This window comes from Mizuhopecten yessoensis, unplaced genomic scaffold, assembly GCF_002113885.1.
Source record: "Mizuhopecten yessoensis strain PY_sf001 unplaced genomic scaffold, ASM211388v2 scaffold11097, whole genome shotgun sequence".
NCBI lineage: Eukaryota > Metazoa > Mollusca > Bivalvia > Pectinida > Pectinidae > Mizuhopecten > Mizuhopecten yessoensis.
The window spans coordinates 1,429,247-1,445,860 of record NW_018408878.1 but is presented as its reverse complement, the minus strand read 5'-3'; the positions used below and the strand labels follow the sequence as shown (position 1 = coordinate 1,445,860).

At 40.9% G+C, this 16,614-nt stretch overlaps 2 protein-coding genes across 18 annotated transcripts in view; both read right to left on the bottom strand.

The window, feature by feature from the left end:
* Positions 1-470: 470 nt before the first annotated feature.
* LOC110465684 (rho guanine nucleotide exchange factor 11-like) overlaps positions 471-16,614 on the bottom strand; it is a 140,657-nt gene continuing 124,513 nt past the window's right edge. For 13 of the 17 annotated variants that reach the window (XM_021521660.1, XM_021521661.1, XM_021521657.1 and 10 more), the window contains 4 exons: positions 14,607-14,701; positions 11,279-11,344; positions 6,825-7,053; positions 471-5,241 (listed from right to left, as the gene is read on the bottom strand). In XM_021521660.1, coding sequence (XP_021377335.1) covers positions 4,490-5,241; positions 6,825-7,053; positions 11,279-11,344; positions 14,607-14,701 — 1,142 coding nt within the window. In that variant the 3' untranslated portion in view covers positions 471-4,489. The remainder of the gene's footprint in view (positions 5,242-6,824; positions 7,054-11,278; positions 11,345-14,606; positions 14,702-16,614) is intronic. The other 4 variants (XR_002464641.1, XR_002464640.1, XR_002464639.1 and 1 more) reach the window with 4 other exon arrangements.
* LOC110465686 (muscle M-line assembly protein unc-89-like) lies at positions 11,353-14,600 on the bottom strand. The gene is made up of 2 exons (XM_021521666.1): positions 12,185-14,600; positions 11,353-12,145 (listed from the first exon to the last, which is right to left on the bottom strand). Exons 1-2 carry the CDS (start codon positions 12,848-12,850, stop codon positions 12,062-12,064), a joined length of 750 nt encoding a protein of 249 aa, XP_021377341.1. The 5' UTR covers positions 12,851-14,600; the 3' UTR covers positions 11,353-12,061.

The following is a 16,614-nucleotide window of genomic DNA, read 5'->3' as shown; positions in this document are numbered from 1 at the left end:
GCATATCTTCGCGCGAGATGGGTTCTGTGTCTTTGAGGGTCTGACAGGAGAGCCAAGACCCCCGCCTATCTACGCAAGAGATTGGTTCGGTGTCTTTGAGGGTCTGGCAAGGGATCCAAGACCCCTCCTGCCTTTGCAAAAATTGGATTCTGTATCTTTGAGGGTCTAACGAGGGATCCCAGACCTCTCCTGTCTTTGCAAGAGATGGCACTTATCCACAGTGCCTGAAGATTAACCTAGTAATAACTGATAATACAGATTTGTCCTTTAATGAACTGATTGATTGGGGGCCGCGGTAGCCGAGTGGTTAAGGTGTCTGACATTTTGCCAGTTACTGGCCACAGGTCAGAGTATTTTTTAATCTCTGGGAACTTTGGCTTTCCTCCACCAGACATAGGACATAGGATGTAAAACCCGAACAAACCAAACCAAACCAAAACTGATTGATCAGAGATAAGATAAACAGGATGTAGTTTTTAACTTTTATTAGAATACTTTTCCATGATTGCAGCCATTCATGATTAAGTTACAGAATGACAGAAGCAAGCTTGTTTATAAACATGCTCATTCTTTCTTCTCTAGTTTGCAAAATATCCAACAAGTTCCTGAATGCATTCAGAAGAGTTTAAATTACAGTAGATACACTATAATAGTTCTATATACAACAGGAAGGAGCCACGTAGGGCACAAGCACTTACTACATACACAATATATATAATATATATACAACACAGGGATAACTAAACAACCTCCGCCCAAATTGAACCAGTACTGACCAGCAGGACCCCACCAACACTGGTACAGGCCAGGCAGTCTCCACAGACATTGGTACTGGCCAGAAGGACCCCACTAACACTGGTACATGCCAGGCAGTCTCCACAGACATTGGTACTGGCCAGAAGGACCCCACCAACACTGGTACATGCCAAGCAGTCTCCACAGACATTGGTACTGGCCAGAAGGACCCCACTAACACTGGTACATGCCAGGCAGTCTCCACGGACACCGGTAATGTGGCCAACAGCTTCCACCAACACTACTACTGGCCAGGCAGCCTCTGCCCACACCAGTACTGGCTAGGCAGCCACCTACGACATTAGTACTGGCCTGTCAGCGTCCTCTCACACCAGTACTAGCCAGGCAGCCACCTACGACATTGGTACTAGCCTGTCAGCGTCCGCTCACGCCAGTACTAGCTAGGCAGCCACCTACGACATTGGTACTAGCCTGGCAGCGTCCGCTCACACCAGTACTAGCTAGGCAGCCACCTACGACATAAGTACTGGCCTGTCATAAGCATCCGCTCACACCAGTGTACTGGCCAGACAAGACTGTGCCCTCAGCGGGAGTTGCAACACCAGTATTGGCCAGACTGTCTCTGCCCAAACCAGTACTGGTGGTACTGGCTTGGCATCCTCTGTACACATCAGTACGGGCCACACAGCCTCTGTTAACCGCAGTATACTGGCCTGGATTTGTGGGGGCTGTGATATGTGTGTGTGCATTAGGTTTTAATCATTTTTTTAAAGGGGATTGGGGAAAGTGCATAACTTTACTGTTGCTTTTGTTTGCTGTTACTTGAATTTAAAGTCTCTGTGATCTGTGCTATAGAACGATTTAGTCATTCTTATGCACATGCAGGGTATTTTCTGGTGAGTGAATAACATTGTTTTGGCTTAAAATGTGTGTGTGAAACTTTTGTGGGGCCACCAGTTACTGTCATATATGGGTTGGGAAGCTGAAAAGGAAAGCTTAACCCTTTAACCCCTATGTAACTTTAGTAGACTCTACCATGTATTGATATGGATGAGTCCATTATGGTCTACAGTGGTGAAAGGGTTAATTGGACAATTGATACTAGAATGTTGTGTGTGTGGAAGAGTTTGACCAGAGAACACAAGTCCTGACCGGTATGAAATCTGTGTATGTGTGTGTGTACGCTCACGCTGCAGGAACAGAAAAGAACACAAGCCTAGGAATTTCTACATAAAAACCTGAATCAGTCAAATAACAGTTCTCATTGAAATCAGCAAGTTGTGTATATCTCAAGAATGATATTAACTTATTCACCCCTGAAATTTCATAATGAACTATTCCAAGGTTGGAAGAGTTTAAATGTGTCATCAGGGGTGAATGAGGTAAACCAGCATATGTTGAAGACCGTAAAGTCATCAGTGATAGACTGTTCTTAAGGTTTTCCTGATTACAGCTTAGTACAGTCGCCGGTACAAAATTTCGCTGGAGAAACAACACGTCGTTTAAGACACAATATATGTCACATAAGCACAGCTTCAACGCATCCGATATATAGTTCAGACTTAAATCTTCAAAACTGACTCACACTCCGTCTAACAGGTAATTTACAGACAAATGAGATTTGTTTAGCACTGGAAGGGCGATCTATTTATAGAACAGTATATCAGGTATTTGTAGACACATCTTTGTCAAGTTGTCGTACGAGGGTTGTGATATCGTAGATGCACAGCATTTACATTAACACGTCAGCTGTGTGCTATTCGTAGAAACATACCTGTCAAGTAACATAAGTCGACACACATCCGTAAATTAGTCGGGTCAGATGGGTGTTGGAAGAAGACGTATTGTACACAGGCAATGTAACTAGTTATATACACTGTACAGATATAGAGAGACGCTGTACAGACTGTACAACAAATGTATATTAATTCAGCACAGTTCATCTTGTAGAGGACAGACATTTTACTATTAAATGACTTAAAATACAGAAAAAAAATCCCTCAAATAGAACAATTGTGACAATGCATCGCTTAAAATGACATTAAACATATAATTTATGCTGCACTCCATTCTTCCGTCTTTCTCCCTCTGTCTTGCTCTGTCTTTCTCTCACTCCATGCTCACAACCCTTACTTACTATCACGGATAAACATGGTCACTAGCATTAGAGAATGATTTAAAACAGAAGATAGGGGAAACAAATGCATAAGTTAGAATATAAATGAACAGCTGATAACATTTAAAACATATATACTAGCCACACACTTAATGGAAATGTTCGACCATGACCACTTTCCGACAGACACCACTCTTCTGTAACCACCTTTCTCCTTTACGCCACACCTACTACAAGGAACGCCTTCATCCTAACAACTCCCTTATTTAGAACACTTGCTTCCCAAACAAATTGCTCACCTTATCTAAGCCTCATTCTGGGATGTCTGAAGCCTCACTTTAAGTTAACATAAGCCTCATTCTTAACCCATTCACCCTACATTTTTAAAATGGACTTGCCCAGTCTTTGATTTGGTATGGTTTAAATGTGACTTTTGGAATAAATGGGTTAAAAGACCATGTATGTAGCTTCGCTCTGAGTTAATATTAGCCTCATTCTGAGTTAACATTAGCCTCATTCTGAAAAAACTAAAGGTATCTCCAACATGACAAGAAGTAGGAGATTTCAGTAAACATACTCAACACAATGATGTTTAACTCCGCAAGATTTGCATAAACAAAGGCTGGTAGACACTTGTGATTGGAACATTTCACGGCATCATGAATATTCATCGGTAGAGATGTCCATTAGAAGCTGGTCACGATCGATAAAACTCATCCCACAGTGTATGTATCACATTCTATAGTTATACACGGAAGAATATTGCATTAAAAATTCCTGTATGACGACTAATAGCTATAACAGCACACTGACTAAAACAACGTACAAGGCTGACTTGTACACCGGATAAACCGTGTCCCTGGGACATCACAGCTCGTACAGGAGATACACAACATGGCTGCATATACCACGGGCATTGGTACGTAAAGCTTGTACAGGTGGTCAACAACTTCCCTGGGTACAATGTGGCAGCGTAAACAGCTCCCCTGGATACAATATGTGGAATCATAAATAGTACCCTTGGATAACTAATGTGGCATTGTAAACAGTGCCCCGGGTTACCTACAGGAGGTGTACCTAAGCAGTGGGTACACCATGTGGCATTGTAAACAGTACCCCGGGTTACCTACAGGATGTGTACCTAAGCAGTGGGTACACCATGTGGCATTGTAAGGTAAGGTACCTACAGGTGGCACTCCATTTTCCATTGTACAACCAGTTCCTAGGAGCGACTGCATACACTGGGCATATTTGTGTACACTCAGAACTACGACACCCACAGAAGGTACATCTGATCTCTGGGTAAACCTGGGTACACCTGGGTACTATCTGTACTATGACCTGTATAAGTTATACATGTTCAATGCACAAGCCTTACTTGTAGAACTTCTTTACACCAGACAGAGATACCAGGTGCAGTGACCACACCTGTACAAAGTGACCAGTGACCAGTGACCACACCTGTACAAAGTGACCAGTGACCAGTGACCACACCTGTACAAAGTGACCAGTGACCACACCTGTATTAACTAAGCTATGGCCACACCTGTGAAGCTGGTACAGCCAGACCCGTGAACACATCGTCTACGACATGTGAGATATGGATTATACAGGTCACTAGATATCTACAGTCATTTCCTCCAGGGCGGCGCCACCTTCCACCGTCAGACGGTCGAGGTCAGGCTTGTTGTCCAGTACACACGAACTGTCTATGAGCTGCCGGTTGTCGACAACAGTATGATCCGTGGTGGAGAGAATATGGTCACTTTGTGTCGTTTTATTGTCAGTGTCACTATTACATTCCCTCTCAGTGTCCCGTTTCTCCACCTCCTCCCCCTCCACATCACGCATCTCTACATCACTTTCCGTTAGATTATCTCCTTTCTCACTACTCTCAGTGAGGTTATCTCCCCTATCGGAGCTCACTACCATGTCCTCCTCCAGTCCACTTTCCCGTCCTGCACCACCCTCTGTATCGAGGCGGTCACTAGCGTCCTCATAGTCTTCTAGACTATCACGGCGACCATCTGTCACATCACCGTTACTCTCCACCACAGGAAGTTCCTGAATCAGGTCTTCCACGATCTCCGTGATCTCCTCCGCAACTACTTCGACCACTCGATGTACTGCCCCATCCTGGCTGTCACCAGAAGGAAGAATCTCCTCCTCTGTCAGAGCTGGTGGGTCCCGGTCATCAACTGCCTCATAATCGGGTGGCTCCGCTACCACCAAGTTGTCTGCCATGATGTCCACCATCTCCTGTGGCAGTTCTGTTGCCGTGGAAACACTGTCAGCCTCAGGGAAGTCCATCTCCATGGCATTGACTGGTTCCACATTTTGAAGCTCAACTAATTCCTCCTTGGTTACTTCTGTAACATAACACATCAGCAAGGTTAAAACAGTCTGGAACAAAGTAATATCAATTTCAACACCATTAAGGAAACTAGATATAAAACTCCCATATTCAATTGCTTTTTGAGCATTGGTTATTTATAATTGTGACATGTTCAAATGTGAAAGGCATGGTATATGAGTGTAGTGTTATTTGTGTGCTTGTGTGTAGTGTTATTTGTGTGTAGTGTTATCTGTGTGTGAAATCATACCTGTGTGAAAATTTGCTTATGTTAGTGTTACCATTGTGTTTTTTCAAGGATTTTCGTTGTTAATTTTGACAAGGTTTTTTTTGCAAAAAAACTATTACCATGAATTTCATTAAAAATATGATCCAGGCAAAAATAAACACTGACAATATCTGTGTGTTACCTGTGTGTAGTGTTACCCTGACAATATCTGTGTGTTAATTACCTGTGTGTAGTATTACCCTGACAATATCTGTGTGTTAATTACCTGTGTGTAGTGTTACCCTGACAATATCTGTGTGTTACCTGTGTGAGGTGTAACCTGTGTGTAGTGTTACCCTGACAATATATGTGCGTTACCTGTGTATAGTGTTACCCTGACAATATCTTTGTGTTACCTGTGTGTAGTGTTACCCTGACAATATATGTGCGTTACCTCTGTGTAGTGTTACCCTGACAATATCTGTGTGTTACCTGTGTGTAGTGTTACCCTGACAATATCTGTGTGTTACCTGTGTGAGGTGGAACCTGTGTGTAGTGTTACCCTGACAATATATGTGCGTTACCTCTGTGTAGTGTTACCCTGACAATATCTGTGTGTAGTGTTACCCTGACAATATATGTGCATTACCTCTGTGTAGTGTTATACAATGACAATATCTGTGTGTAGTGTTACCCTGACAATATCTGTGCGTTACCTGTTTGTAGTGTTACCCTGACAATATATGTGTGTTACCTGTGTGTAGTGTTACCCTGACAATATATGTGCGTTACCTCTGTGTAGTGTTACCCTGACAATATCTGTGTGTTAATTACCTGTGCGTAGTGTTACCCTGACAATATCTGTGGGTTACCTGTGTGTAGTGTTACCCTGACAATATCTGTGTGTTACCTGTGTGAAGTGTTACCCTGACAATATATGTGCAATACCTGTGTGTAGCAATTCCCTTACAATATCTGTGTGGAACCTGTATAGTGTTACCCTGACCATAACTGTGCATTACCTGTGTGTAGTGTTACCCTGACAATATCTGTGCATTACCTGTGTGTAGTGTTACCCTGACAATATCTGTGTGTAGTGTTACCCTGACAATATCTGTGCATTATCTGTGTATAGTGTTACCCTGACAATATCTGTGTGTTACCTGTGTGTAGTGTTACCTTGACAATATCTGTGCGTTACCTGTGTGAAGTGTTACCCAGACAATATCCGTGTGTTACCTGTGTGTAGTGTTACCCTAACAATATCTGTGCGTTACCTGTGTGAAGTGTTACCCTGACAATATCTGTGCGTTACCTGTGTGAAGTGTTACCCTGACAATATATGTGCGTTACCTGTGTGTAGTGTTACCCTGACAATATCTGTGTGTTACCTGTGTCAGTATCAGTAGAGTCTACTTGTGTGAGTGTTCCATCTTCTGCAGCATCTGATACAGTCGAGGCCACCGAGATAATACTGTGGGGTCTGTTAAGCGTGACATCAGTGGGCGACGAGGACGACACGCGTCGCTGGATTTCCCGCAGCATGTTCAGCTCATCCTGCGCAGCCTTTAATTCATGTCGCAGTCGTTCTCGCTCATCGTCACGGTTGTTGACCACCGCCTATGAAGAAAGGTAAATATAATTTAACGAAAAAACACATAAATTGATGATGCTCAGAATTCACAAAGCTTAAAAATTAATATTAAATTATCCTTGAATCCATTCTGTTTTATTTATTTTTCTCTGAAATTTAATCTTAAAATAAACTAAAAAAATACGGAAAGTTCTGCCATAAATTTATTCAGTTTTGACCTTTACTCTTCAGATGTATTGTGTAATATATTATAAGGAATCCAAGCCCTTTCAAGGTCTCCTCGAAAAACTGTGTTCCATCTTCTGATAGATTAACTTATTACACAATTACTATTATAAGGTTAGTTGACAGTAAGTTTGTGTTGAGGGATCTCGGCTGATATTCCTTGGATTATAAACTGTGATATTACGTAATATTAATAGATATACATATTAACTAATATAAATAAATTATTTTCCGTAATAATTATCAAGCATGCAAGCACATGATATATAAAAATCGCACACAGGGGAATACTCCCCAAATAAATAAAATCTGGTCATTTTATACAAATAATGTTCCAACGTAAAATCACACTTGTACACAAATCGTAAAATCGTAACCAAATGTTGAAGTTGTCCGGTGCATTCAGTAACCAAGGAATGCTACAGAGCTACCAAAGCCATGCTGGGTCACACTCAGTCTAAACACCCGTCACTCTGGGTCACGTTATCCTGGGTACTACACACCCAACAGTTTGTGTCAATAATAACGCTCGACAGTCTCCGACACAAAACACACCAGACATACAGAGCACAGGTAGCCATGCCGCTGAAGTATCATGTACTTATCAGATATGTGAAACAGGGTACTACACACCCAACAGTTTGTGTCAATAATAACGCTCGACAGTCTCCGACACAAAACACACCAGACATACAGAGCACAGGTAGCCATGCCGCTGAAGTATCATGTACTTATCAGATATGTGAAACAGGTATTTCCAACCGGATTAATTTATGTTGGTAACGTCAAAACAATGGACAAATTCTGCAAAAAATACTTTTAGAGAAACTGCGAGTAAAAGAGGAATTCCTTCAATTTTTGTATTTTGAATTCACCAGGAACTCGGCCAATCAGATTGCATTGTTAACGATGTATTTTAATGGTAAACAACACTTTTGTATGATTGGTTGAAATTCACTGTTGTCATGGTGACCAGTACTTGTGTTTGATTTGTGGAAATTCACTGTTGTCATGGTGATCAGAACTTGTGTATGATTGATTGTAATTCACTGTTGTCATGGTGACAAGAACTTGTGTATAATTGATTGTAATTCACTGTTGTCATGGTGATCAGAATTTGTGTATGATTGATTGTAATTCACTGTTGTCATGGTGACCAGAACTTGTGTATGATTGATTGTTATTCACTGTTGTCATGGTGACAAGAACTTGTATAGTTTGGCTATAACTGTTGATATAGTGACCCGTGCTGGTTTATGATTGTTTGCGATTGGACACGAAGCTGATCAAGTATATCTGACACTGTCTGGGTCTTCTAAATAACACTCCGTCTCTCTACTGTACAACCCTTGCAGTTCTTCTAAAACAAAATTCTCAAAATCTTTCTACATAAATGTTTTATCTAAAAATATCTATGCTATCAAATTTAGCATACACACATTATACAAAATACAACTTCTCCTAGACAAACTCCGACCATAAAGCATATTTGAATACAAACAGTATTGAACAAGATTCACTATTAAAAAAGGTTGTATACATAGATATTGTCCTAATACAGATTCTATGCAACTTAAGATTTCATGATACAAACAAAAGCAGATTTTATTAAGCAAGTAACCGATTGGATAAAAGTTAGGTCACATGACATGGAGAAACTCAACAAATCGTGGCGAAAGTTTTGCTGGTCTGTGAATCAGTCTTGAAGCATGCATGGCTATAGTCAACAGTGCAAAATCTGCAAAAATGTTTGCTTTGCGAGTACGCAGCCTCTGTAGCGAGTACCGAGTCCCAGTATTGAGTACAGGGTCCAGGCCTAACATTATATCAGCCACAGTCACAATTCTCCATACTCAGAACAGGAAGTGTTGTCAAATATACAGCAAATTCCGAATTTATGGTTAATGTATACTTATTTGCTTAATTCTTTCAGTACTGTGGATGATAAGAAGACATTTCTATCCCAAGTGCCATATGCCTTCTTTGAAACACAGGTTTACCTGGGGTGGGGGTTTATACTAGGTGGAACATATAGATACAGAATGAGTTAATGGTTCTTGTTTACACGGAATTAGTATACATGGTGTGTTATACATAGTGATAATTCCTATATCAGTGATATCTTACACCTAGCACTAATATGGCCGATACCCTTGACAAAACTTAAGTTACCCAATTACATCTGCAATGACACAGCTGTGACCAATGTGTGTTTCCATGACCGATGCAATACTTTGTACTCAAGTAAGTGTGGCCATGATCAATGAAATACATTGTACTAAAGTAAGTGTTTTCATGACCAATGAAATACCTTGTACTTATAAAGTAAGTGTTGCCATGACCAATGAAATACCGTGTACTTATAAAGTAAGTGTTGCCATGACCAATGAAATACTGTGTACTTATAAAGTAAGTGTTTTCATGACCAATGAGATACCTCATACTAAAGTAAGTGTGGCCATGACCAATGAAATACTTCGTACTGAAGTAAGTGTGGCCATGCCCAATGAAATACCTCGCACTGAAGTAAGTGTGGCCATGTCCAATGAAATACCTTGTACTAAAGTAAGTGTGGCCATGACCAATGAAATACCTTGTACTTATAAAGTAAGTGTTGCCATGACCAATGAAATACCATGTACTTATAAAGTAAGTGTTTTCATGACCAATGAGATACCTCGTACTAAAGTAAGTGTGGCCATGACCAATGAAATACTTTGTACTGAAGTAAGTGTGGCCATGCCCAATGAAATACCTTGCACTGAAGTAAGTGTGGCCATGACCAATGAAATACCTTGTACTAAAGTAAGTGTGGCCATGACCAATGAAATACCTTGTACTTATAAAGTAAGTGTTGCCATGACCAATGAAATACCGTGTACTTATAAAGTAAGTGTTTTCATGACCAATGAGATACCTCGTACTAAAGTAAGTGTTTTCATGACCAATGAAATACTTTGTACTGAAGTAAGTGTGGCCATGTCCAATGAAATACCTCGCACTGAAGTAAGTGTGGCCATGACCAATGAAATACCTTGTACTGAAGTAAGCGTTGTTATGACCAATGAAATACCTTGTACTGAAGTAAGTGTGGCCATGACCAATGAAATACCTCGTACTGAAGTAAGTGTGGCCATGACCAATGATATACCTTGTACTGAGTTAAGTGTTGCCATGACCAATGAAATACCTTGTACGAAAGTAAGTGTGAGAAATACTCTGTACTTTGTAGTTAAAGTAAGTGTCAATGATCAATGTAATCTCCTATACTATAGAATGTGTTGCCTTGACCAATGAAGCAAGCTGTTCTTTATCACTTTTACCATGGCCAATGAAATCCCCTGTATCATGGTGTCTTTTGACCAATGATATTGTGTGTACTATGGGGTATATGGCTCTAATGAATAGAACTGCTCTTCCTGGTTGGACTTCAACAGTAGCCAATGAGATAACCTGTATTAAATGTGACTACGGCCTGACCAATAACAGTGTCTGTAATATGGGGATGCTGACCCTGGATAATTACATCACATATACCATAGTGATTGACCTTCCTTTATGAAAATGCTTGTACTGTGACTGTGGGCCCTAATCAATGATAATGGTCGTACTATGATGACTGTGGGCCCTAACCAATGATAATGGTCGTACTATGGTGACTCTGGCGCTAACCAATGAAAACCTCCTTTCTATGGTGCGAATGGCCCTGACTAATGAAACTGTCTGTACTATGGTGACTGTGGCCCTAACCAATAAAATTGCCCTTTCTATGGTGGCTGTGGCTCTAATCAATGAATGTCTTTGTACTATGATGACTGTGGCCCTATAACCAATGAAACTGTCTGTACTATGATGACTGTGGGGCCTAACCAATGAAACTGTCTGTACTATGGTGACTGTGGCCCTAACCAATGAAACTGTCTGTACTATGGTGACTGTGGCCCTAGCCAATGAAACTGTCCGTACTATAGTGACTGTGGCCATGCTGTGTTAGTAGAGGTAACAGAACTAGAGATGCGGACTCACTGAGGAGGAGGAGGAGGAGGAAGCGGGTTGTCCCGCAGTCAGGGCAGAGTACGCCCTCGTCTTTTCCTGTCAGAACAAATATATATATGACATACAGCAATCTCTCTATAGTGTTAATGACCCAGAAACCATTCTCTCAGTTACAACCTGTCAGATAGGTCTGAGCAATCTCTGCTGAAGGTATTTCCTTCCTGTTAAGAAAGGTTCCAGTAACTTTTATTTGGAAAAATATCCTGGTTCATTATGGAAAACATCTTACTAACCCTTTCACCACTCTGGACCACAATGGACTCATCCAAATAAAGCTATGGTACTTAAGTTACCTCGGGGTGAAAGGGTTAATTGGAAAAAAAAATCAATATGAAATCTGGAAATTATACTTTTAATCTATTCGCTTCATTTCACAGATCTGTATCAAAAAAACTTTTCTTTGAGGGAAAACAATTTTGGGATAAAACCAAGAACTTATTCAAATACATTCAAATATTTTGAATCTATTATTATCTTTTATTTTTGCACAATTTAAACAAGGAACAAACATACAGCTATTGCTGTGCCTCTATAAAATTGAAATAAGATTGAGGAATTATTGCAGAATACACAATCATGAATGAAAATTCAATTACAGAATCTGTTCTAGGTATTATAACAAAGCACCACACTTTTTTGGACTTTTTACAGAAAATTGCTCAGATCTTTATAGACAGGAATACAGCTAGTATCTGCATAGCCAGCTGACTGTGAAAGAAGATTTAAACAAACATATATTGTTACATCTTCGACCTAAAACAGAGTGAAGACTGTGAGGACAACATGCCAGAATCCTACCATAGCGAGCTTTTTCTCAGGTGAGATTGGTCGACACACCTTCCCAATCTTTTTCTCAGGTGAGATTGGTCGGCACACCTTCCCAATCTTTTTCTCAGGTGAGATTGGTCGGCACACCTTCCCAATCTTTTTCTCAGGTGAGATTGGTCGACACACCTTCCCAATCTTTTTCTCAGGTGAGATTGGTCGGCACACCTTCCCAATCTTTTTCTCAGGTGAGATTGGTCGGCACACCTTCCCAATCTTTTTCTCAGGTGAGATTGGTCGGCACACCTTCCCAATCTTTTTCTCAGGTGAGATTGGTCGGCACACCTTCCCAATCTTTTTCTCAGGTGAGATTGGTCGGCACACCTTCCCAATCTTTTTCTCAGGTGAGATTGGTCGGCACACCTTCCCAATCTTTTTCTCAGGTGAGATTGGTCGGCACACCTTCCCAATCTTTTTCTCAGGTGAGATTGGTCGGCACACCTTCCCAATCTTTTTCTCAGGTGAGATTGGTCGGCACACCTTCCCAATCTTTTTCTCAGGTGAGATTGGTCGGCACACCTTCCCAATCTTTTTCTCAGGTGAGATTGGTCGGCACACCTTCCCAATCTTTTTCTCAGGTGAGATTGGTCGGCACACCTTCCCAATCTTTTTCTCAGGTGAGATTGGTCGGCACACCTTCCCAATCTTTTTCTCAGGTGAGATTGGTCGGCACACCTTCCCAATCTTTTTCTCAGGTGAGATTGGTCGGCACCCCATCCCAATCTTTTTCTCAGGTGCGATTGGTCGGCACACCTTCCCAATCTTTTTCTCAGGGGAGATTGGTCGGCACACCTTCCCAATTTTTTCTCAGGTGAGATTGGTCGGCACACCTTTCCAATCTTTTTCTCATGTGAGATTGGTCGGTACACCTTCCCAATCTTTTTCTCAGGTGAGATTGGTATTATTTTTACATTATTTTTTATCATATTTTCAAAGAACTCCTGCAGCAATACAGAAAAAATTACAATTTCTCTGTCAAAGCTGGACCAATATTTTTTTAAATGTCACAGATTTTTTTTCTCGGATAAGATTATGATCAACTTAACATTATTTTTATATTTCACCAAGAACACCTGCAGAATTACTGCCATTTGTATACAATTTTTCTGTTAAATCTAGACCAAAATTTTCCAAAATGTTAAAGGATTTTTAAATAGACAATGGGTCAAAGGGACCAACAAATTGTTTTTGAACTTTGAAATGTCACATGTTTCTTAACTGAAATTAAGTCATAACCAGTCATTATAATAAGCACTAGGATGTTGCCAAGACAATTGTTTGCATATTACGTGGACATACTGTATATGTCCTTACAAGAAGAATAAGTACTGAAATTCTACCAGTATTAGGATATGTATTGCAAAAACTCTTATTACCAACTCATGTTTTAAAATTTGATAACACATCCAATCAAAATAGGGTTGTGAAATTCTACAACAGTGCTTGCCATTTTCTATGAGCAAACATACGTCCGAGAGCATGTTCTGCTATTTTTAGCACTGTATATATATAATGCATCAAAGATGGTCTAAAAGGATTAAAATGATCATACAGCCAAATTTGAACACCACTAAAACAGTGAGTTTGCAGTATTTTCAGTGGGATGACTAAAAATAAACAAAGGATACTAGGAATGAACTTATTTTATTTTCATCAAGTGATTAAAATTTGAACGGAAATTTAACCCATTGCTTCACCAATGGTAATAGAATTATTCTTTGATAGTTAACTGTAAAAGAAAAGGTGGGGTGAGCGAAAGTGAGCACAACCCTTGGAGTATTGAGGATGCATTAAGGCAGGCTATCCTAGAAGGACATATACAGTATTCCAGGCATACCACAAGAGTTAGAAAATGTACAACATCAGTGACAGATTGTGCTCAATCCAATCCAGGCAAAGACTTCAGAAAAGAAGGCAACATTTTAGTACAATTTCTGAACATGTACAACATTCAAGCTGTGGCCATTGGGATCACCATGGTAACAACACTGAGGCAGTTACAAAACATGGCAGACTACAGATGTACAACGTGTAAGGGGCATCTCAAAACCTTAATTAAACAATAACATAATGACAGGGAGTTCTCAAAATCCTGATCTATACATGTCGATCTAAACATTAACAAACAAATCACGATACGGACGACATCTCAAAATCATACATATTGCTATAGACTTGGGGATGTCTCAAAACCAAATCTATTTAAAAGACATGAGAGTTTGATAAAGGCCTAATATTTACAGAACTAACTAAGAGGCTTACAGTGTTTCTGAAGGCTGGGCCTGAGGGTATGAAACTTAGCAGAAAGTTCAGGCTGTTACCAATAAATGATTGATGACAGGAATGATAATTACCATAAGATTAAAATGCCATGTACCTGATGATTATTCAGGACAGGAAAGGCAACTTACCCTGCATTAAACATTGTATTAGACAAATTTTGGACAATTTTCAGACAAGGGAGATAACTTACCAGCAGGTTGGTGAGGATCTGGTTCATCCTGTTGGCCATCTCCCTCAGTTTATCCATGGGTATTGGCATGGACAGGTCCTCCTTGGCTAGACCAGCTGTAGACAAACATGACAGGCTTATATTTAGCACCACACACACTAGCCATCATTTGCCTGAACACAACTCTTATAAACTGTTGGGAGATATTTTCAAATCATCTCGTATCTACAGCCATGTGTATGGGACACCACCCAAGTTATTTTGAAAAATATCTCATTTTGGAAGAACAAGTACAGCCTATTGAGCTGAAAAAGCTTTGAATAACTAGATCAAATCCTTGCAGGGAACAATTTTGAGATTGTTTTTTTAAGATCATTTCTGTCCCAAAATATTTTGCTGCCTAATTCAACTTTTCAGTAAAATATCATGCAAAAAGATTAGGTCGAATTAACTTTATATGAAAGTCATGCAAGTTCCATTTTTTGCCTAATTTTTTTCCAATTTTTTTTCCTCGCATTTGTGCCTGCTGTCTAAAACCACAGCAACAGCAGACGTCGTTTTCATGACAATTAACTTAAGTTTTGTATGCGACATGAGACTGACTTCTTGAGACTACTGATTTTTGTGTAAATGACAACATACTGAGGTCGTTTCTGTGATGACACATTGGTAATTTCTGTTACCATGACAACAACCTAACGTCATGTCTGTTATCATGACGACAGACTGGTAATTTCTGTTACCTTGACAACAACCTAGGGTCATGTCTGGTATCATGACGACAGACTGGTAATTTCTGTTACCTTGACAACAACCTAAGGTCATGTCTGTTATCATGACGACAGATTGGTAATTTCTGTTACCTTGACAACAACCTAAGGTCATGTCTGTCATCATGACGACAGACTGGTAATTTCTAGCTGTTACCATGACAATAGCGTGAGGTTGTGTCTGTTATGAAGATGATAGACTGAGGTATATCCGTTTCCATGAAAACAGACTTTTTATTAACCAATCATATTGCAGTTAGTGTCTACATAACATTCCAACTGAACTAGTTGTTAGATGGCAGGCTGGTAAAACACAGAAACAAAAGGAAATGCACACATGCTGAAGTAGAGCAGAAGGCCAGCTACCACACCCTCGGGGAAATGGTATACACCCACTTACCCTCTCAACCCCCTCACACATCACCCCTGGGGATGGGCGTGGGGATGTATTAACCCAATTAACATCCACACACATCACCCTCAGGGACTTGGGATGTAAAACACAGTCATCAACCCCACAACAACATCCTCGAGGACTGGGGGTGTATACACCCACTCAATAACCCTACATAACACCCCGGGAACTGGGGATATATACACCCACTCAATAACCCTTCATAACACCCCGGGGACTGGGGATATATACAACCACTCAACAATGCCAAACCCCGGGGATGTATACACCCACCAAACAACCTCAGGGACTTCAGGGTGTATACATCAACTCAACGACCCCACAACAACGTCCCCGGGGACTGGGAGTGTAAACACCCACTTAACAACCTCACCCCCAACTAAGGGGTGTATACACCCACTCAAAACCCCCCGACAACGTCCCCGGGGACTGGGAGTGTAAACACCCACTCAAAACTCCCACAACAACATCCCCGGGGACTGGGAGTGTTAACACCCACTTAACAACCTCACCCCCAACTAAGGAGTGTATACACCCACTCAAAACCCCCACAACAACGTCCCCGGGGACTGGGAGTGTAAACACCCACTTAACAACCTCACCCCCAACTAAGGAGTGTATACATCCACTCAAAACCCCCACAACAACATCCCCGGGGACTAGGAGTGTAAACACCCGCTTAACAACCTCACCCCCAACTAAGGGGCGTATACACCCACTCAAAAACCCCATAACAACATCCCCGGGGACTAGGAGTGTAAACACCCGCTTAACAACCTCACCCCCAACTAAGGGGTGTATACACCCACTCAAAAACCCCATAACAACATCCCCGGGGACTAGG